Source organism: Teleopsis dalmanni, chromosome 1 (assembly GCF_002237135.1).
Source record: "Teleopsis dalmanni isolate 2A chromosome 1, ASM223713v2, whole genome shotgun sequence".
Taxonomy (NCBI): domain Eukaryota; kingdom Metazoa; phylum Arthropoda; class Insecta; order Diptera; family Diopsidae; genus Teleopsis; species Teleopsis dalmanni.
The window spans coordinates 165,093,325-165,113,812 of NC_051846.1; the positions used below are offsets into that span (position 1 = coordinate 165,093,325).

The following is a 20,488-nucleotide window of genomic DNA, read 5'->3' on the forward strand; positions in this document are numbered from 1 at the left end:
GAAGACACACATATATTAGTAGGAGTATGATAAGCAAAATCTTGGATTGTCCTAATTTCTTATTTTACATTGGATGAAATTCGTTATTTATGATATTGATTTGAACGAGTAATAGGTAACTTTGGCCTGTTTCGAAATTAAGTTTAAACTTGTCTAGCAAAAGTTAGGTTAAGCCGCGCATAAACCTATTGGTTCCTAGCTAAACCAAAATAAAGTTAAACTTATGTATATGTAGATTTTGTTGTAAGCATTTATACGAATTTAAAAACTATGTCCTGTAACAGAGCAATCAAGTATTCGTTGAAGATATTTTAAAACCAGTTTTTTGACCAAAACTTAGTGAAATTTGAAAACAAGATCCTGTGTGCTGTAGTTCTAATACACAAACATTTTGCAATCAGGGCGTTTCAACCCTCTTATCTAACTTTTACCTTTAAATTTTAGTACGTTTTTAATCGATGTACCCCCAATCAACTTCTACATGAATTTAGAACATTTATGGTAACTGAAATTGTAATTTTTTTGCCTATATAAAAGTTAATAGTTTCCATATAAGTTAGTTCTAATAGATATAAGAGTATATAATATCTTATTATACATAATTATCTTATTATAATAAATATTATATAATATATATTATATTATAACTTATATTTATATATATATTATTACAACAAACTTATCAGAAAAATAACTGATAATGTAACTATATTTTCTTATGCTTGCTTTGAAACAAATATTGGTGGTTCTCTTAATTAGTAAATTGATTATTCTTTAATATGCAACTGAACTATTCATTTATTAATATCATCCACATCCAACTTCAAATTTCAACCGCAGGTGCCTTATAAACTTTATTTTATTGTCTGTCAAACTTATTATTAATTCAAAAACAAAGAGTATTGTCGCTACATTCACATAGTCAACAAATTTTACGAGACCGATTTGCCCTTATCAAGAAGAAATTCTTACACAAAGTTTATTCAATGCAACAAATAAACGTGCAGATATGAATATGTAGATTACCTAACTGATTATACAGGAGTAAATGTGCTATATTATATTCATCACTGTTATAATCATCAGGACAAACTTAATATATGCTTACCATAAACATTTTATAATTTCGAAGAACTATTCTTTCCACCATATGACCCATTTTATTGATCAGTCATGGTGAACATTTACACCGACAGCTACAAAATAAATACAAGAATTGGTAGTGGCTTAATTCTCTTCTAAATTAAATCTTTCACGTAAAAGTATTGGCGATTCACTGAGCAACAAAATTAGTCTTATACAACAAGATCCTCGATGTAAATATTGTGATCTTCTCGGACAATTAAGCTGCTATCAAATCTCTGCTAAGCGACCTGATCCAAAGTGGGCAAAAAAACGTACTAGTCAACTGCTTCTAATAATGCGGAACCTACTTTGCACTACGGTATTAAGGCTGACATGTCACTGCGTGTTAGAAAGACACGCTATGAGTCGAGTATAGGTCTACCCTATAAGGACACTTGTCGTAGTTGTGCCTCTAAAGGGAAGGACGAATTCAAGTTTCATCTTCATTTTCAATGCCTATATTTTCTTTTACCTTTCCTTAATGATCTGACAGAACTCACATTCTGCAAAATTAGGGACTTAACCAAGTTATGGACTTGTCAGATTTGTTCACTGCGCTCTTTACGGAAGTCCTAAAGTTGGCTTTGGTGTATTCCAACCTAACCTAACCAAATTCGTCAGTTAAAAAAATATGATGCTTATTTTGTTTATTTGCATTTTGAAATATTGTTTCTATATAAGTGCTTACTTATGCACTTAATCTTTGATTTAATTAATTAAATAAGTAATTGATAAATAAAATGCATATAAATGATTTGATATATCAATTATAATTTATTTTTTTTATGTGATATATTATTAAATAAAGTTTATAAAAGTTCTATCACCTGCATAAATGTGCTCATTATAAAATGAACGTTTGTTCATTAATACAAATGAGAAAGTACCTAAATGAGACATTGTGAATTTACTGCTATAATTATTACAAAAATATTAGAAAGTATGTATTATCGAATATAATATAATATATAAGCGCTTTTCATGTGTGCAAATAAATTAAAATAAAAATTCAGGTGTTTTAAATATAATGTAGATATATAAATTTAGCATTTTAGTATGACTTTAGAATCCTAAATTGGGAAGGGGTCTGTTATGAATAACGTTAGTAATACTATGAATAATGTACTTACTACAAACACCTGCAATAATAGTCTATTTAGGAAGCAAATATATATACACAAGAATTTACTAGAACGAAGTGTTCCTAATAGTACTTGCCTTTCCCATTGCCTTCATTAATGCTGTGTATTTGATTAAGATCACTAATTAAATTCGATTAACCATACATAGAGCCGTTTTAACTTAGCTACAAGAGAAGTCACATCAAAAATGTCGAATGCAACTTTGCAAAATATATTTCAAGAAGAAAATATAAAATGACGTAAAGTGATAAAGTATATGTATAATTAAATGCTTTTTAACTAAGTTACAAATAAATCAAGAGAAATTACATCAAAAATGTCGAATGCAAGAGGAAAATTCGAAAATATAAAGTAACAAAGTGATTTGATCAAAAGATCAAAATCTCTTTCGGAGAGTAATGCCGAATAAGTTCGAAAGTGTAAACGTACGTGACACTAACAATTATTACGCGAGATGGCATTTGTGTAGTAAATTGAACATACAGTGCATTTATTGAACATACTACTTACGTTCCACATAAATTTGTTATTCTGCTCCCAATTTAAAACTAGTTGGTATTTTCAAACAAAGTTGATATTAATAATTATTTAAAGCGAAGATATAGAAATGAATAATAGTTACTTTCCAAATTACTATTCGGTGGAAGACATATTTGTCACTCAAGAGAAAGTAGAATGCAAAGTTAATACAAAATTAACAAAAATGGGTAGGAACAATAATGGCGTTGCATACTTTGATTTTTTATGAAAAAAACTTGATCTTATCAACAGGGTTTCTTGACGCCGGTGCAGAAACGGATGATTTAAATCCCGGCAGCACAGTCAGTCTACCACTTTGGTATATAAAAGAATTAAAAATAAACAATCCTTATTTTACTGTTAATGTGCCGGATATATATAAAAATGTTCATAAAGCCGTCTGTGAAGCAGATACCACACATATAGAATTAGGAAAACTGCATCCATATTTCTACGAATATGGTCGTTATTTAACACCATATGATCGAAGCCATAATGTTGGTAGAATTGTTTTTGAAACAATGCGACAAAGAGTTCGTTACTTACTTGATATATCAACAAACACAACAGAAGATGGCAAGCCAGAACATCGTTTGGATGATATTGAAAATAAACTCTATGAAGCGGGAGTTAATACGAATACACAAGTAATGATTTCAGTTTCATTTACTTTATTTATTGTAATGAACAATTTAATTTTTAGTTTACTAAATGGCTACAGATGAAATCAAACAAGATACCAATATCCGAAATGGTTCATGAATATAACAAGAAACGTAAAAGAGAATTAGTGACTGAGAATGACAGCAATGCAGAAAATCCCAGCAAGCGTAGTACATTATAAATTTTTTTTTAACTAGATTTATTAATAAAAATGTCGACGGGTTTTTACATTTAAGGTTTTTTTTTATTCATTACTAGATTAATTTCTATACATTTACTTAAACAAATCGACTAGCAATGGCCAACACCTTGGTGTAATCGGCACCTTTAGATTGCGTTTTTTCCTTTAAGATTGTTCGTAAAATCGTTGGTATTGGGACATGTATACGAGTACCAATTGGAGTGCCATTGTCATCTATTAAAACTATATTGTTGCTATCGAATTTTGGCACTTTAGGCAATTGGTCTTGCTTAAGTCCAACTAGTATACCTTTTTTCATTTGACCTTTTATTGCTACAAGTACTTTATCTCCAATTTTTCCAACCGACTTTTTATTATAGACATGAATGCAACGCGGTGGTCTGCCCTCAGCCATAGCACGCTTTCCAATTTCACTATTGTCCACTACACGCAGCCGGGCCAACTTCCTTATTTCACAGCACACTGGCGATGTATGTAAATAACTTTGCTGCTGAATTCTTAAATTCATCGTCACTAAATTAATAAACTTGCTATAATTTGTTAGTGACATGATGTCTATTTTATATCTGTAAATATGAAGCAAGAGATTAAAGTAAATACATAACAGCAGTTGCCAAAAAAAAAACTAATTTTGACAGCTTCATTTACAACATATGATTTGTGTAAGGTGTGTTCAATCAATGACAATCTCCGTAAACTAAGAATATTTATTATATATGTTTATATTTTAATTTATTTGAAAAATCTTAATTGAAATATATAATATTTATTCGTAAATTATTTTAATTAATTATTAAAATTATTTATATTGATATGATGACCGTCACATCATTTAAACCAGAGAATACGCACAATATGATTAAAATGATATTGTGTTTTGACACATTGTTGACGCATCAAGTGGAAAATATTGGGTTGACGTAGTTTGGAAAAATAATATGAATGTCGAAAAATTAAAGGTTTTAAAAATGAACGAAGATAAAATTTTTATACTAGAATACATTGAATTCTATCGCTCATTGCCTGCATTATGGGATGTGAATTGTGCAGAATACAATGATAAAATTAAAAAAGAGGATGCATTTAGACAACTGACACGCAAATATCAAGAAAGGTTTCCCAAGGCAGACCGAAAAGAAGCACTAAGGAAAATGAATATATTAAGAACTAATTACAAACGGGAATTAAGAAGAATAAAAGAAATCAAAAAGACCTCTGATGGAAATAAGAAAGATATGAGTACTACGCTCTGGTACTTTGATGCTATGAAATTTCTTGGTGACAGAAAAGTACATAGACAGTATCTTATAAATGTAAGTAATATTTACCAAGTGTGAAAACGAAAAGAGTAAATGCCATTCTAAAGTTATTTGGATTATTACTGTGATGAGCCAATATATAAGCATAGTTCACGGATAAACTCATCCTGCTAAAAAGCTTTCCAGTGTTTAATGCGCCATAAATTTAGTCAAGCCCAAACTTAATTTCCACGGTTAAATAAATTGCGACAAAACAATATTTTTCATGAAGATAAAGCGACTTTATTTTGAGTCACTGTTGAAGACGTTAGGTGGAGCGCAGTTTAACATTGATATGACCTGCTTTTTAAAATAACTGCGTTCAGTGCCCTTTTAATTATATTGTTAGCATTTTTTCACAGCAAATCCAGTCATATCTTCTTTTAAATCAGTAGCTTTAGTTAATTAGAACAAGTTAAGCTGGAATGATTTTCCTCCGCAGCGCAGCACAAATTCTCTTACTTTTGATGCTGTCAAATGTTTCCTCAAAGTCGTTAAACAGAAGATGGAGTTTTGAGTTTTGTTCAGCGCATTGTGCAATGATAATACGATATGTGTTGAATTAGTCCACATATAAGAAGTCGCTGCAAAATCCGGGTTGAAAGAAACTAATTAATGCTTCTAAATAATTCTTTAACCAGTCCAGAATTATATAGGCAACACCTCACAAAAAACAGGTGACAATTTGATGAAAATAAACTTACTGCATCTTGAAATGTAAATTAGGAATAAAGACTACTTAGCTGATAAGTTTGTCCCATCCCATAACAAATATTTTGTATTGTAAAACTTCTCCTATGTATTAATTTTAAGAAATCTCATCGACATTTATTTATAATATTTATAACAATTGTATATTTTAGAATCTTGAAAATGATACTATAAAAAATTGTTAGTAAAGGCTTAAATCTATATATTCTATATTATAAATATATTATGTATAAATATTATTTTATATATAATAAATATATTTTATAGCGCGTTACAGGAGAACCAAAAACAGACATTATAAATGAGCAAAAAAAGGATTATAGTAGTAGTGGAAGTGGAGGAGCTAAACTAATTACTTTAGCTTTAAAACAATTTAAAGACCCACCAAACGAATATACCAAAGCAAGCGAAGCTTGGGCAATTAAATTACAAAAAATGGATCGATATCAGTCTATAATTGCAGAAAAGATGATAAATACTGTGTTGTTTTACGGACAAATGGGACAATTAGATTTGACTGCTTCATTTTCTCCCGGAAATAGTTATAGTGAAACTACTACACCAAACACCTCAACAGTTCAATCCTACGACATATATGAAACAGTAGAAACAAAACCAATACTAGTTCCTCATCATCAATTAGAAGCTAACTCTACTACAGATGATACGGAATCAATTCTTCCATTTGTTTAGTTATTTTACTTATATATTTAAATATTTTATAATTAATAAATTTGTACAGTGAAATTTTTATAATTGTTTACATGTTATACTTAATTGAGACCATCGTAATGCACTAAGATATTTGACCATTAATTTATATTCTTAACAAATAGAGCAAAAAATATATACATACATAGTGTGTAAAATGTTTGAAACGCATTGACAGAGGCACCGGTGAACCTAAACTATATCTTTCCTCAATCATTTTAAAGTCTGTTTATATTTCAGACTTAGCTATATATATATAGATTGAACGTTTTTTACCGCTATGGTGCACCGGGACTTATAATAAAATATTTACTTATAAGCCTGTAATTTATTCTACATGAAATACAGTCGGTATATAGATGAGACTGACTCAACTGACTGACCCGTCGTTAAAATTGATAATCGTTTTGAGCGGTAATATGAAATAAAAAATAATAGTAATGTTTATAGTAGTATGCATATTTTAGCGCACAATACATCTTTTAGGTTCTATTGCAAATTCCCCAAAACATAATATATATTTTATAAATCATTTATATTTAAAGATTCTTATATTATAGTTCATTTATTTGTGTATTTTAAAAAATAAATTTGTAGATATCAATTTTACATATTCTGCACATAATTATTTCTCCACTGTGAAAAATAATTCGTAAATTTTGTTTGGTTATTACATTTTGAATACATACACTCTAAGTTCTCGGACTTGACCTCAATGATGATAAACTTTCGTTCGACCTTTTTGAATTTTTGTTAATATATATAAACTATTGTAGCATATGGATAACCAGTGCTAAAATATTATTAAACTACGGGCGTAATAACCGATAAACCATACATCCATGTGTCACTATAACAGGTTACAAATTGTATGTGAGTATGTGGTAATTCAAATTTAACTTTAGGATACAGTCGTTAATCCAGTTGGTCATAATCAACAGATATCAAAAACTTAATTTTCTACTATTCTGTTGTGATTTTCTTTACATCACATAGAGAAATAAGCAACCATTTGTAAGATTCGCTTATTGAATAGTATATTTAATTATTGTACTATAATTGAAAGTATGCCAAAAATTAAAGTAGAGTCATATTTAATTAATGTTAGTATATACACTGGTATTTAAAGCTTCAGTAATGATTAATATTATAAATTTCTATTAGGTCTTATTTTCAATTAGCTGGAACTGTCTAATTGTAGTTTTGTACTCTCTGTTGTGCTACCACTCATAGCCTCGGCTTCCCTTGAATATATTACATTATCAATTTAAATTTAACAATAATTAATTAACTATTACTTACTGAAGTTCTTTTTGTAAATTTTGTTGTATTTGTTTCTCTTGTGCTTCGCGTGATGTAAATTTTGCAACACGTTGTGTTGGAGGAATATCTTTTATACCATGTTCAGCTAACTTATGTTGACGGATTTGATAGCCTTGAAGAAAAGCACCACCACAAATATCACAACGAAATCTTTCTCCTGTGTGACGTCTTATATGCGCTTTTAGGTCATTCCCTTGTGCAAAGGCTTGCTGACAATGTGGACATTTGTAGGGTTTTTCACCAGTGTGCACTCGTAGGTGAATTGTTAAATTGTATTTTCTTTGAAATCCTTTACCGCACGTCTCACAAAAATGAGATTTTTCACCTGTATGGTATCTGTAATAAACAAATATTAATTAATAAATATAAATATTTTATTGTTTTAATAAATATAAATGAAAAGAGTACTTGTTTTATTTTAGTTACTGTAACTAATTTCAATAGTTTTAATATTTCAGTTCTTTCCCGTTTAATATTAGAATTTTATTTTAGAATCATCAACAAATTAAATATAATTAGGTACATTACACACTTTATAATTTATAAGAACTTTATAAGGTAATAAACTTGAAAGCTTTAGAGTATTTCTTGTTTAAATACACTAATAGTATTTCACAGAAATAATAATCTAACTGTAGTGCACTGTCAAGCCCTAACTCGGCATACTTTGAATCGTAATGATCTTTGTTACTTTTGCAATGTGTATATCAATCTCATGATTAATATTCACAAAGTCTTCGGAGCGGCCTTCAATCCAAACCGATCTCCGGGACAATATTGTTATTGCTGTTACAGACATATACTAACAGCACTCTGTATATTGATGGATTGAAATAGCTGAATTTTGCATTTTTCAATCATAGTTTTTTGTAAGTATCCAAATATCAGAAGTTTGAATCGTAATGATATTTGTCAGTTTTACAATGTGTATATCAATCTCATGATTAATATCCACAAAGTCTTCGGAGCGGCCTTCAATCCAAACCGATCTCCGGTCAATTTATAATGATGGTCTTAACTTTCGAATCAATTAAAAATATTATACATCCTAAATAAGGATAATACATTTCTGTTGACTTCAATTTAAATTGTCCCCATGCATCTTTCAATTCTCGCTCCTAAATTATCCCCTTCCCTCTCACACCACCAATACCTATCCACATTCTAACCAATGTCGTATTATTTCATTAATGTTATTTGTTTTATAGATCCTTACGAACTACAACAAAAATAACAATATAATGGAGATGTAGGTATAGGTATAGGTTGGAGTTGCGGCCTTGTATCCCAAATAAAGGCCCATTGTGGTACCACAGGAGTTATTTGTATATAGATTTTAATCAGTATACATTTAACGCCGAAGAAAGGTAACGACTCCCCTATTAGGTAAAGGAAAACCAACCTGACAGTTCTATGAACTTGGCTAGGTCCCTAACATTACAGGATGACAACTCAGTCAGGTCAGTTAGAAAAGGAGATCCAAGGATTTTTAATCTTCTTCTGGCTAGGGAAGGGCACTGACACATGAGATGGAGTACAGTCTCCTCCTCATCCTCAGAGCCACAACCAATGGTGATGTAAGATAAAATAAAAATGGCTTACAAAACATTAAAATGAATAAACGGATGTTGTTAAGTATGTAATACAAATTTCTTCTTATCTGAAGAAATTTATTATCATTCACCATAAATTTTATAAAGCTGAGAATAAAGTATAATACCTTTCATGTACCCGTAAATCATCCATACGTGGAAAACCTTTACTGCAAAATTTACATTTAAACGGTTTTTCTCCGGTATGACGTCTCATATGCACTAGGAGTATAGTACTTGTTTTGCAACGTAAACCACACTCTGGACATAATAATGGCTTATCATGACCTGCCATCTTTATATGGGAATTCAAGTCATCCTTACTACTAAAATCCTGTAAGCATTCCTTGCAAACATAACGTTTATTACCATGTGTTGCAAGATGCCGTTGTAGAAATGGTTTTGTCCTGAAAGTTTTGTTACATTTATCACATTTGTGTGTTTTTTCTTTATGTTTAGTTTTATAATGTTCTTTTAATTGATCATCACGTGTAAATATTTCATCACAGTTTTCACAATTCAATAGTTTTGTTGCATTATGCGTAGCTTGAATGTGATCTGTCAAGTTATCTGGACTAGAAAAGTTCAGTGAACAAATTTTGCAGCGTATCTCATGGTTCAGTTTATGACGTTTTAAGTTGCTCTCATGTGAAAATCGTTTGTCACACTCACTACATTTATATTTTTTATCGTTAATAGGACTAGTGGTGGTGGTGGTAGTAGCAGTATTACTTTTTCTTCGTGGACGCCCACGTCTACGTTTTATAGGCAAATCTAATGCATCTAAACTATTTTCAATTGTTGGCTGAAGTTTTTCAGATTTTATTTCTGTAGGATCTATCGTATTTTCTGTTAAATTATATTCTCCAAATGTATTATTTAACAACACTGTAATTAAAAATATTTTATAAATAACACTTAGAATTTGCAAAATGATAGTACCTTCCGTAAAACCGCTTGAAGGGTTTTTATTAAAAAATTCCGTTACTAGTTTTTTATCTTCATCTTCACTTTTTGGAAGTAATAGATTTGAAACATCAGTTTGTGAATCTATATTTTCATTATCACTACCGGATTCAAAATTTTTGTCTTCAGTTTGATCATTAAACCCAGGATAGAATAATTTGCTATCAAAACTAAGCGTAACTATTAATAATAATCAATTAGTGACATTAGTTTATAAATTTACTTTTCCTCTTCCATTAAAATTTTTTTATCCAACGTACTTTCTTCTATCGTATTTTCATCCTTCAGATCGCATTTCTCTTCACTGTACTTATGTAGTAAAGCTAAATGCCGTTTTAGATGTTGACTTCGTGTAAATTGACGTTTGCATATGTGACATTGGAGATGAGACCTTAAGCCAATCTCCGGATGAAATATAGCAATATGCGTTTTCAAATATCCAATACGATTAAATCTCTTTGAACAATATCGACAAATGATATCACTGCCTTTATGTTCTTTGTCTCTATGACTCTGTAAATTTTAAAATATAAGCTTAAAAATTCTAATATTGAATATAAAACTCATTTACTTTTAGCTCGTAAAATGTGAAAAACTTCTCATCGCACCGTTCACATGGGTACAAGCAGGTGTCGACTGTTTGAGTGCTATTATCAAGTCTGTTTCCGTCGATATTAGAATTGAGATTGAGTTCATTATTGCCTAACAATGTGACAAGCTGCCGGTAAGACTTTTCACAACTGCGTTTAAAAGCAAATGCATTTTGTGTAGCCAAAAAACAACCACTACAGATTAAATGGGGTAATTCATCGAAACGTTGTACCTGTAAACTGAATTATTTAAAAATGTTCTTAAAATTTATATATTGATATTGCACCTTATAAATTGTTATTTCTGATAACATTGCTGCTATACTAAGATTTGCTTCAACATTATTTGTATACTTTTCTTCAAATATCAATAGCATGTCTTGATCTTCCCTCAAGCATACCCGACATATTTTATTCATATCCATTTTTACATTTATTTTTTTAAATTATATGTTAACAATAATTATAAAAATATTTTTGCATTTACAAGTAATACTAGTTCCCCAAAAACTTTAATTTAATTTTGTTTACTTCATACTAATTTTTAATATGTTAAATATGTAAATGGTAAACAAAGAATTTCTTTCAAAAAGGCGCACCATCCCCAGTTAGTTTGCATGTAACACAAAATTCCTTGATACAAATCAGATTTGTTTGCTCATAGTAGGTCTGTTCCACGAGCTTCACTTATTATCACTTATAATTTTGAGTAACACTGTGTAAACACAAGTGCGTTGCAAATTTTCGAGTAAATAAGAGCATCTCAGAGAGTATAACATCCTTGTCGAAATTTAAAAATGCTACACAGACTTTACTCGTACACTTTAGTTCAAATAGAATTTGTGTTGATGTGTGAGTTAATCAGCTGTTTTGCTTTCAATTTTATTGTTTTTGTATTGTTCATTTGCGCAGCACTGGTGTTCTCACCAGATTTTATACAAAACTGTTCCATAAAAATCTGTGTAAATAGCTTGTCTCTTTATTTGTGTTACGCTCTCAGTTTGTACTTTACTTGAGTTTTACTACGAGTAACTCGTGGAACAGACCTAGTATCTTCAGGTTAAGCTTGGATCACAAAAATGTAATTAATACGGCGTTTACATTGTGTAATTAAAAGTAGATTAAAGCAAAAATCGAGATTAAAGTACTAACCTCGTTGTTAATCTCAGATTTCACCATACAAAAGTTAATCTCCTTTTCGTCGAGATTAGTTTTAAATCTCTTTCAAAATGATGATTATTTCTCAATGCAACTCTGCAAATGCCTTAATGTCGTAGATTTTTTTGCGATCTTAGAAGAAATGTTTTAATGTTGTAGATTTTTTACGATCTTAAAGAAATATGTCAAAATCTATTCAAAAGAAGTATTGAAAATTCCGAAGTGAATGAAATTTCTGTTAAATTTGTTTAATAATAGTTTTATACATAATTATAACTAAAATTTCTTAAATTATTGTTATAAAACTATTTATTGAATATATATAACAATTTTTTTATACAAAATTGTAATTAAATGCTTTATTTACAGACATTTATCAAACGCACAAACCAAAAAACAACAAGAGGAACGTCAAAATTAATCTCCAATGTATTATGTAAACGGTGGAGATTAAAAATGCAGATTAAATTAATCTCGTTCACTTAATCTCACAATGTAAACATAGTATTATTGTCATAAATGGATTCGTATTTAGATAACTTCGTATTAGATAAATTCCAAAATCACGTCTTTCTATATTTCCATTTATCCATGTCTCATTTAAGTAGTTTTGCTCATTAAGGCCACTAATGTGGAGTATTTTCAGTACAAAAAGCTTTCATATGAAATGAACATCTCTTAAAAATCAATTTCTTACTAAGAAAATTACTAAAACTTAAAATATTTGCCATATTTTTGTGAAAATTTAAAATATAATAATTACTGCATACCATGACGTTATTAGATGTTGACGATGTTTAATATTTTCTCATTTTGGTTAAAATTTTGCTGTTCATATGAATTTTACAGTCTCATAACAAAATTATATAAATTATTTGAAGATAATGGTTTCCTATTCATTAAGTTACTGGTAACATATTTTAAGATTAAATGAAGAATTAAAATTTCCTTAATTTCGTAAAAATGAAACTAAGTTAATTCCGAAAGTTTTTATACTGCCACAAATTAAGGAAATCATATGTTTTTTTGTTTATAAATCGAAACACCATTTGTATCTGGTAAATTTTAAATAAAGAATATACTATTGATAGTTAACGTGCTGTAACTGATAGTCAAAAAATGAATAACTTCGTAAAAATGAAATTAAGTTAATTTCGAAAGTGTTCATAATGTCACAAATTAAAGAAACCATATGTTTTTTGTTTATAAATCGAATGTTATAAATTACATTATCCAAACACCATTTGTATCTGGTAAATTTTAAAATCTGGTTAATTATTATAACTATAAAGAATGACAATCAGTAGTTTTATTAGCTTTAGTGTGGTATGTGAATTATTATTTTTTACTCTATTTTAAATTAATAACATTTAGAGTTTTTTCTCTGTATTCAAATTTAAAAATTTACACTACTTTCAAAATATTTCTCCGTTTTATTAAAGCCAACTGTCACTGACATTTATTTCAAAAAAATTTCACTTTTTTGTCATCTCAACTTTATCTTTTGCTTCAAATTTATCTTACGCATAGTTGCATTTGAAATGTCCCTAAATTTCAGCCTTCGTTTCAACGAATTTAAGGTCATTTTCCTTAATTTTATTCTTACCTGTAAACTGAAATTTGTATGGAAAAAACAACTAAATTTCGTTGAAACGAAGATAAAATTAAGATTTTTGCGAAGTAAACGTGTGTCTGAACATAGTATAACAATGCTTTAAATTCATTATTCATTTTATATTAATTAGTAATTTTTATGCAAAAGTAGTTTGCTTGCATTATGTGCACATATGCAAAATTTGCTGTTTGCGAAAATATTTATCTCAATTAGTGCCTATAGTAAGAACTTGCTGTTTTTTTTTTTTTGCCACACATTAAAGCTACCGAAAGGACCTATTATTACCAGTAGCAATTATTAAACAAGTTTTAATACGATAATTGTTTACGGATTTGTGTTATTTTTCTCACGAAATTCATATACTAATGCTTAATATAATTGGCTCAAAGTCAAAGAACAATAATTTTTTTTCTTCTAGAAGAATGCATTCTATAAAAAAAATTATAATTATGTGATCAAATGAAATGGGCAGCTAAAATTTCAAGATTACTTTTGACAAACTTGCAGTCTGGCAACCTTTTACACTTGTCGTTGTTGGCTTGCGCTTCTTTATGTCAAAAGTGAAACACAAAACTTGCGAAAATTTCGTTCAGCTACAGTAAAAATTTTGAAGTGATTAAATAAATTTAACCAGAAACAATATATTTCTTTTATTTTATATTCTGAATGTTAATTAACACCGTCAAAAATGAGTTTCATGCCAAACCGACAATTGATTTTAGATCGAATTTGTCGCGTCTGTTTACAATACAAGACGGATCTATTTTTTATTTTTGATGAACAGTTTTCAGTTGATGGTGTCAAAATGCCGCAATTGCTCACACAATGCACCAATTATAGTGTAAACGCTTTCGATAGTTTTCCACATCATATATGTGGTAAGTGCGTGGATAAGGCAATATTTGTATACAAATTTCAACAGCAAGCAGAAAAATCTCATCAAACTCTAACAATGATGTTTACGTCAGTTGGTGTCAATCCAAATGTAAGAGGTCGATCTTCTATGGAGATTTCTACTCAAACTGATAACATATCAATATATCCTTGCAATATGTGTGGAGAAAAATTTTCTGATTCATCAGATTTAATAGAACATCATTTATTAAGACATCCCTGCAAGCAAGATGATTGTAACGTGTGTGGTGACAAATTTACACGCCTTTGTCAATTGCGAAATGATATAATGCAAATCCAGCCTAAGGACAATTCATGCCCCTTGCGTCAAACGCAAAGTACTCATAATCAGACATGCGAAAGGTAAACACTTTGAAATATATATATATACTTAATTTTTTGTTTTATTAAAGGAAATAATAATTGTTTGATTAAATCGCTATTGTCTGTAACTGTTTCCACTATTGATATAAGGCGATAGAGTCTTAAAATTAAAAATTTTTACAATAATTGTACATATAAAATATAGACCATGCAAACAACGACTGTCGCCAGATCGAGCGCCTATCGTAATCTACATCAACTACTCTTCTAAGCAAACTTGTATTTGAGGTTTTAACTTGTATAGATTTAAAAAGCAGGAAATGAAAGCAATAACAAAACAAATATATGGGTTGGAATGTGTTTGGGTGAAAGTAGAGTTTAAATATAAAGAGTTATTTGGGGGTAAGGATAAGATGGAGCTTTTAAATGGGTTTTAATGGGATGGATTTTAAGTGTAATTAGTCTGGGTCACCGTGAACCTGAGGAACCTGAAGCTCTTCAATGAATCAGATTCAATAATTAATAGCGCACAACTTAATACATATATTAGGATAGGCATGAGAACTGCTAGGCAGCGTCACGAGTAATAGAGCTGAAGTTGGAACATACAATGAGAATTAACAGAAACTATACTATAGCCGCTTCTATTTTCTTTTTAATTTCACATAACATTTTTATGTTGTTTATGATCATTTTAAATACAATATATGTGCTAGTATGCAATTTTTACAAAAAAAACTATACAAATATGTGAAAAAATGGTAAGAAGAAGTGCATTGTTCTTAATAAACAATTTAATACTGCAAACTAAATTACTTGCTCAAATATATTGGTTTGTTCGTATAATTATTTAAAAAATTAAACCTGATCACTAACAAATAAGGTCACAGTGTATGAATGATAGTATTCAACCAAACAGTTGTTACTTTTTTCCAATTATAAAGTTTTTCTCTCATTTTAATATTAAATTTGTATTCATTAAACATATTCTGCATATTTTTATTACATTTATACAGCCCAACAATATCACTGTTGAGCCCGAAAGCTGATGAAAGAAATAACGCGAATTTCAAAAACTCCTTAGCGACAATTCAGACAGACTTTGAAGAGTATGAGACTAAAGTGGAAAAAACCACTATGTTTGAGTATGATGAAATTTCAATAGATGATAATTATGATAACACTGGTGTTGAAAATATTTCAACTGTAGAGTCTATGGATGTTACAAAAGGTAATATATATTATATTATATATTTTCTGTTGCAACACTGATTGTGGAAATATTATTGTAAACATAATCAATGATCTTTCTCTCTCAGTAGTAGAAAATTAGTATAGTATAAATGCCTACACTAAATAGAATACAGAATCTCACTTAAGTTACTCTGTTTTAGTTACATCAAATGAAAACAACTCTGGTCCAAATGCTGAACTGTCCCCACGCCTTTTAAATGAAATACCTCGTGAGGCTTCTCTAATAACTGAGTTTTCCTACACGGCATATATGACTTCTACAACCAAAAGCCAGTCAGTTTCCTCAAGTGAAATTTCACCTTTAAAAAAATGTGCAAATACAATGACAGCGACGTCGTTGCAAATTGGCACGGATTTAAAACAAAAACATTTTTCTTGTCATTTATGCAAACGGAACTTTTTCACGATGGAGTTTTTAAATAAACATTTATTTGAAATACACAATCAAGATTTGGAATGGTAAAAAATAAATTATATTTTAATTGAATTAACTTCTTTCATTGAATAATATATTATAGCTCAAATGAAGTTGCAGAAGCTGAAGAGCTAGATGGAGAACTGGAGGTGGAAGATTTTAAACCTGTACTTAAAGAAATAAATACAAACACAGACAGCAATATTGAATCATTAAATGAAAGTAAGTTTGTAACTAACTATAAATCAAAAATGAATATATAGCATATAAGTCATTCCTTACAGCTGAACCACCTGATAATAGTCTTTTAACAATACATCATAACTTTGAACCACCTGATGTTGCTATGGAAAATTCAAATGAATTGAAACGTCCTAAGAAAGAAAAACTCTTCAAAGCCGAATTAAATACAATTAATTGTCCTAGATGCAATCGTACATTTGCTCGTAAGTCTAACTTGTGGCAACATTTGTCAGCTAAAAAATGTGAGCGAATAGGGAATAAAAAGTTTAGTTGCGATATATGTAAACGCATATTTGCTCGTAGAGTTAACTTAGTACAACATTTGTCATTTAAAAAATGCAAGGCACCAAATAATGAAGAAATATTTTCTTGTAAAAACTGCAAACGTACATTTTCTCGTAGACTTAATTTATTGCAACACTTGTCGTCTAAAATATGCAAGAAATCTGGTAATGGTGCAACATTTCGTTGCAATAGTTGCAATAGAATATTTTCTCGTAGGGTTAACTTAAATCAACATGTTGCATCTAAGAAGTGTAAGAACTCAAATAAAGCAGAAACACATCAGTGTCGGAATTGTAGTACCGTATTTTGTCGTGAATTGAACTTACGTCAGCACATAGCATCTCGGGTGTGTGAAACAGTTAGCTGGCCGTGTTCCACATGTGGAAAAGTTCTTTCGAGTAAACCACATCTTAAAAGACATATGAAAATGTTTGTATTATTATTGAATTCAATTTTAATTGTGTTAAAATAAAATTTTTTTCTTTTAGACACGACCGTGCAACACCATGCAAATGCCAATACTGCGACAAAAGTTTTAGTAATGAATTGGAATTAAAAATACATGAAAGGTAAATTATACATAATAGTATTAGTATTATTATTATAGAGCGATGATTATAATTATTTTATTTTTAGACATCATTCAAAACTAAAAGAAATTGTGTGCAAGATTTGTGGAAAAAATTTTCATCAATCAAAGTTTTTGAAAATACATATGCAGACCCACCACACTATCGATCGTCCTTTCAAATGTCAAAAATGCTTGAAGACTTACACTAATATTACTAACTTAAATAGACATGCACTGGAATCACATGGCGTTGTAAAAAAATGATCAATGTGATGCTGTTTATTTCCAAATACAGAAATTATGTGAACATATTGCAGCTTCATAGGTTCATAAATCAAGACTTAAACGAAAACCCTTACCTACCAATAGTCTCACCTATACTAAATTAAATATATTAGAAAAGAAAACATCGAAAATTAAATTGTATTTATAGCCTTTTAAAGGTGAGATTGTTAGAACTGCATTCAAGTTAAGTTTTATAATCATTATCGTTCCATGCCTCATTTCCTTTGTTAAATCTTTTTAGTTTCACATTTTTTAGTTAGATATTTTTAATAGTAACCATAGTGACCATTGACTTCTTGTTTGGACTTAAAAACAAAAGTATTAAATAAATTTATTCACTGCTTGATTGGCTACTTAATTGCTTATCCTTAACATAATAGCAAATTTATAAAGGTGGTAAATGATAGAAAAAATTTTTAATAGAAAGGTACTTTTAATTCATATAAAAACTTCACATTTAAAAAATATTTTTGTTTTGACGATTTTTTACAATTATGAAATCACATGTTCACTAGCACTATTTTTTATTATTATAGTGGTTAGAGTGATTTATAATAACTTTCACTTTCCCACCGAAAGACTTAAAATTGTATAAATCTTACATGAAAACACAAAGCTTTTAGCAATTATAGTGTTATAAAACTTGCTCTCTAAATCATTCATGCTTAATTTTATAATAATAATTATTATAACTAATTTCTATCTTTTAAACTCTATTTAAATATCTTATTTATAGAATAATCATTAACGTTTTTATATTTATAAAAAAAAACATATTATAAAGAAAAATAAATAAAAGTTAATATTGAATTTCTGATGAATTTTACAAAACACGAATTTACCATATAAGAAATAGTAATAGCGATTTATTGTTTTTTTTTGTTTTTGAATAATTTGTAAAAAAATTTCAATATAATATATTTTATTTTTTTTTAAATTAACTATAATTATTATTATTATTAAATGGTAAAACTGTATATTAGACATTTAAACTTTTTTGTCGAAACATTTTTCATAACCTGATTTAGATATTACAGGAAGAGTTGACTCTTTTTTTTTGGAATTTTGGACTTTCACCAAAAGTTTTGCACCATATATTAAATTACTGTAAATAATAATTTAAAAATAAACATAATGTGTTCTTACTTATGTAGACATAAGGGTATAACTGGTTTCGTTACGTTTGAAAATTCTGTATATATTCTATATAAATATTTTTGCTGTTAAAAAATTCCAAAGAAAAGTAAGAGATTTTCCCATCACGCACGATATATAAAATATATGTCTAAATTTATAAACATAACTGAATATCAGTATAGTTTTTAAATAATTGCTACATTTAAAACAGTGCCGATTAATTCAGTTTTTTTCTAGTAAGATTTGATAAAAATCTATCCAAATTTATATAAAATTGTTAATTAATGCACATTAAAAAAGATTAACCAATTTTGTCAGTGTTGCACTTAATGTGCATTAATTAATAATTTTATATAAATTTGAATAGATTTTTATCAAATCATTGACAAAATAAAATGGCTTAATATTTTTTAATTAATATAATTCGAATCCTGACAGGCATTTGTATAAAAATAATTAATTTTGAATGAAATAAAATCACTGATGATGATTATTTAACAGCATTAAAAATTAAATCAGTAAATTTAATTCAGTTTATAATTATTGTTTTTTGTACTGAATTTGTTTTCTTCATTTTTAAAGAAGGTCCTGAAGAGTCACTGGTAAATATAGATGCAAGTGACTATTGGTGTAGATTGTCATATCACAGTTTTCAATAAGAAATGCTAATTTTATTTAAAAAAGGTATTAAACTATGTTAACTCTGAATGAGCTTTGAAACTTTTCAACAATTCAGCTAGAGTACTAATATCTTACTAGTTTTACGGCCTGGATTTGATATTTCTAGCACTACTTCGCACTTTAATTCAAAAAGAAAAAAATTCAGATCTCGAGTATAGCTAGTTATTTAGGGATAATTTATTTAAGATAATTCTCTTTGGGAGTCATTTGATAACTATAAAAACTTGAATCTTAATGGTTTTTCTTATATCTTGAAATAATGATTTGGAGATAATATAATTCTCTTTGGGAGTTATTTGATAACTATAAAAACTTGGATCTTAATGGCTCTTCATATATCTTGAAATAATGATCTACTTTTATATGTATATCAATAACTGACAAGGTGCTTAGAGTACCATTACCATTTAGAATTACCAATTCGTAGGTTGATTTGCAATGTTAGTGCATTAATGACTAAAACACTTAGGATATGAAGTAACAGGGTGTTGAAATTCTAGTGTGACGAAGCAATGCTATCATAACCGCAGTAGTTCTTTTCTAACAACAAGTTTTTGTAAAAGTATATTGTAGTATAATGAAATAATTCTTTTAATGCAATTTTTGGATATAACAGTTCAGAACTTTTTTGATTAGGTAATTTTGAAACCACTGTTGCGCATATCAACTTATTAAATCTAAAAGTTGCATTTTTTTTTTTAAATTAAATTTGTTTTATTTTATTTGTTTAAACATGGGTATTTCTCGACATTTTTTATTTATTCAACGCTTTATTTAAAGCATT

The 20,488-nt window shown here is 28.8% G+C and overlaps 5 protein-coding genes across 7 annotated transcripts; 3 read left to right on the forward strand and 2 right to left on the reverse strand.

Annotated features, from left to right (window-relative positions):
* Positions 1–2,777: 2,777 nt before the first annotated feature.
* Positions 2,778–3,684, forward strand: LOC119669872 (probable DNA replication complex GINS protein PSF3). The gene is made up of 3 exons (XM_038079908.1): positions 2,778–2,974; positions 3,039–3,433; positions 3,490–3,684. The coding sequence occupies exons 1-3, from the start codon at positions 2,875–2,877 to the stop codon at positions 3,628–3,630; spliced, it is 636 nt and encodes a 211-aa protein (XP_037935836.1). The 5' UTR covers positions 2,778–2,874; the 3' UTR covers positions 3,631–3,684.
* LOC119669873 (39S ribosomal protein L14, mitochondrial) lies at positions 3,672–4,291 on the reverse strand. The gene has a single exon (XM_038079909.1). The coding sequence runs from the start codon at positions 4,199–4,201 to the stop codon at positions 3,728–3,730; it is 474 nt and encodes a 157-aa protein (XP_037935837.1). The 5' UTR covers positions 4,202–4,291; the 3' UTR covers positions 3,672–3,727.
* LOC119669871 lies at positions 4,242–6,398 on the forward strand. Its single transcript, XM_038079907.1, has 3 exons — positions 4,242–4,318; positions 4,493–4,964; positions 5,928–6,398. The coding sequence occupies exons 2-3, from the start codon at positions 4,590–4,592 to the stop codon at positions 6,351–6,353; spliced, it is 801 nt and encodes a 266-aa protein (XP_037935835.1). The 5' UTR covers positions 4,242–4,318; positions 4,493–4,589; the 3' UTR covers positions 6,354–6,398.
* Positions 6,399–6,940: 542 nt separating this feature from the next.
* Positions 6,941–11,306, reverse strand: LOC119669874 (zinc finger protein 239-like). Of its 2 annotated transcripts, none has more exons than XM_038079911.1 (7): positions 11,130–11,306; positions 10,824–11,075; positions 10,476–10,765; positions 10,229–10,422; positions 9,415–10,174; positions 7,674–8,030; positions 6,941–7,610 (listed from the first exon to the last, which is right to left on the reverse strand). In XM_038079911.1, the coding sequence occupies exons 1-7, from the start codon at positions 11,265–11,267 to the stop codon at positions 7,592–7,594; spliced, it is 2,010 nt and encodes a 669-aa protein (XP_037935839.1). In that variant the 5' UTR covers positions 11,268–11,306; the 3' UTR covers positions 6,941–7,591. The 2 variants fall into 2 exon arrangements, with proteins under 2 accessions (XP_037935839.1, XP_037935838.1); XM_038079910.1 differs by having other exon boundaries at positions 6,941–7,615.
* Positions 11,307–14,062: 2,756 nt separating this feature from the next.
* LOC119669875 (zinc finger protein 28-like) lies at positions 14,063–18,285 on the forward strand. 2 transcript variants are annotated; one of them, XM_038079913.1, is made up of 7 exons: positions 14,063–14,872; positions 15,850–16,064; positions 16,228–16,546; positions 16,606–16,724; positions 16,787–16,948; positions 17,519–17,599; positions 17,667–17,706. In XM_038079913.1, the coding sequence occupies exons 1-6, from the start codon at positions 14,304–14,306 to the stop codon at positions 17,584–17,586; spliced, it is 1,452 nt and encodes a 483-aa protein (XP_037935841.1). In that variant the 5' UTR covers positions 14,063–14,303; the 3' UTR covers positions 17,587–17,599; positions 17,667–17,706. The 2 variants fall into 2 exon arrangements, with proteins under 2 accessions (XP_037935841.1, XP_037935840.1); XM_038079912.1 differs by having other exon boundaries at positions 14,064–14,872; positions 16,787–17,459; positions 17,667–18,285.
* Positions 18,286–20,488: the final 2,203 nt, after the last annotated feature.

Coding starts and splice junctions, on each gene's coding strand:
- LOC119669872 (XM_038079908.1), top strand. CDS start 2,875: ATGAATAATAGTTACTTTCCAAATTACTATTCGGTGGAAGACATATTT. Junction 2,975..3,038: donor TACAAAATTAACAAAAATGG/GTAGGAACAATA, acceptor TCTTATCAACAG/GGTTTCTTGACGCCGGTGCA. Junction 3,434..3,489: donor GAGTTAATACGAATACACAA/GTAATGATTTCA, acceptor TTTAATTTTTAG/TTTACTAAATGGCTACAGAT.
- LOC119669873 (XM_038079909.1), bottom strand. CDS start 4,201: ATGTCACTAACAAATTATAGCAAGTTTATTAATTTAGTGACGATGAAT.
- LOC119669871 (XM_038079907.1), top strand. CDS start 4,590: ATGAATGTCGAAAAATTAAAGGTTTTAAAAATGAACGAAGATAAAATT. Junction 4,965..5,927: donor ATAGACAGTATCTTATAAAT/GTAAGTAATATT, acceptor TATATTTTATAG/CGCGTTACAGGAGAACCAAA.
- LOC119669874 (XM_038079910.1), bottom strand. CDS start 11,267: ATGGATATGAATAAAATATGTCGGGTATGCTTGAGGGAAGATCAAGAC. Junction 10,423..10,475: donor ATTTTAATGGAAGAGGAAAA/GTAAATTTATAA, acceptor AGTTACGCTTAG/TTTTGATAGCAAATTATTCT. Junction 8,031..9,414: donor GATTTACGGGTACATGAAAG/GTATTATACTTT, acceptor TGTTTATTACAG/ATACCATACAGGTGAAAAAT.
- LOC119669875 (XM_038079912.1), top strand. CDS start 14,304: ATGAGTTTCATGCCAAACCGACAATTGATTTTAGATCGAATTTGTCGC. Junction 16,725..16,786: donor TATTGAATCATTAAATGAAA/GTAAGTTTGTAA, acceptor CATTCCTTACAG/CTGAACCACCTGATAATAGT. Junction 17,460..17,518: donor CTTAAAAGACATATGAAAAT/GTTTGTATTATT, acceptor TTTTTCTTTTAG/ACACGACCGTGCAACACCAT.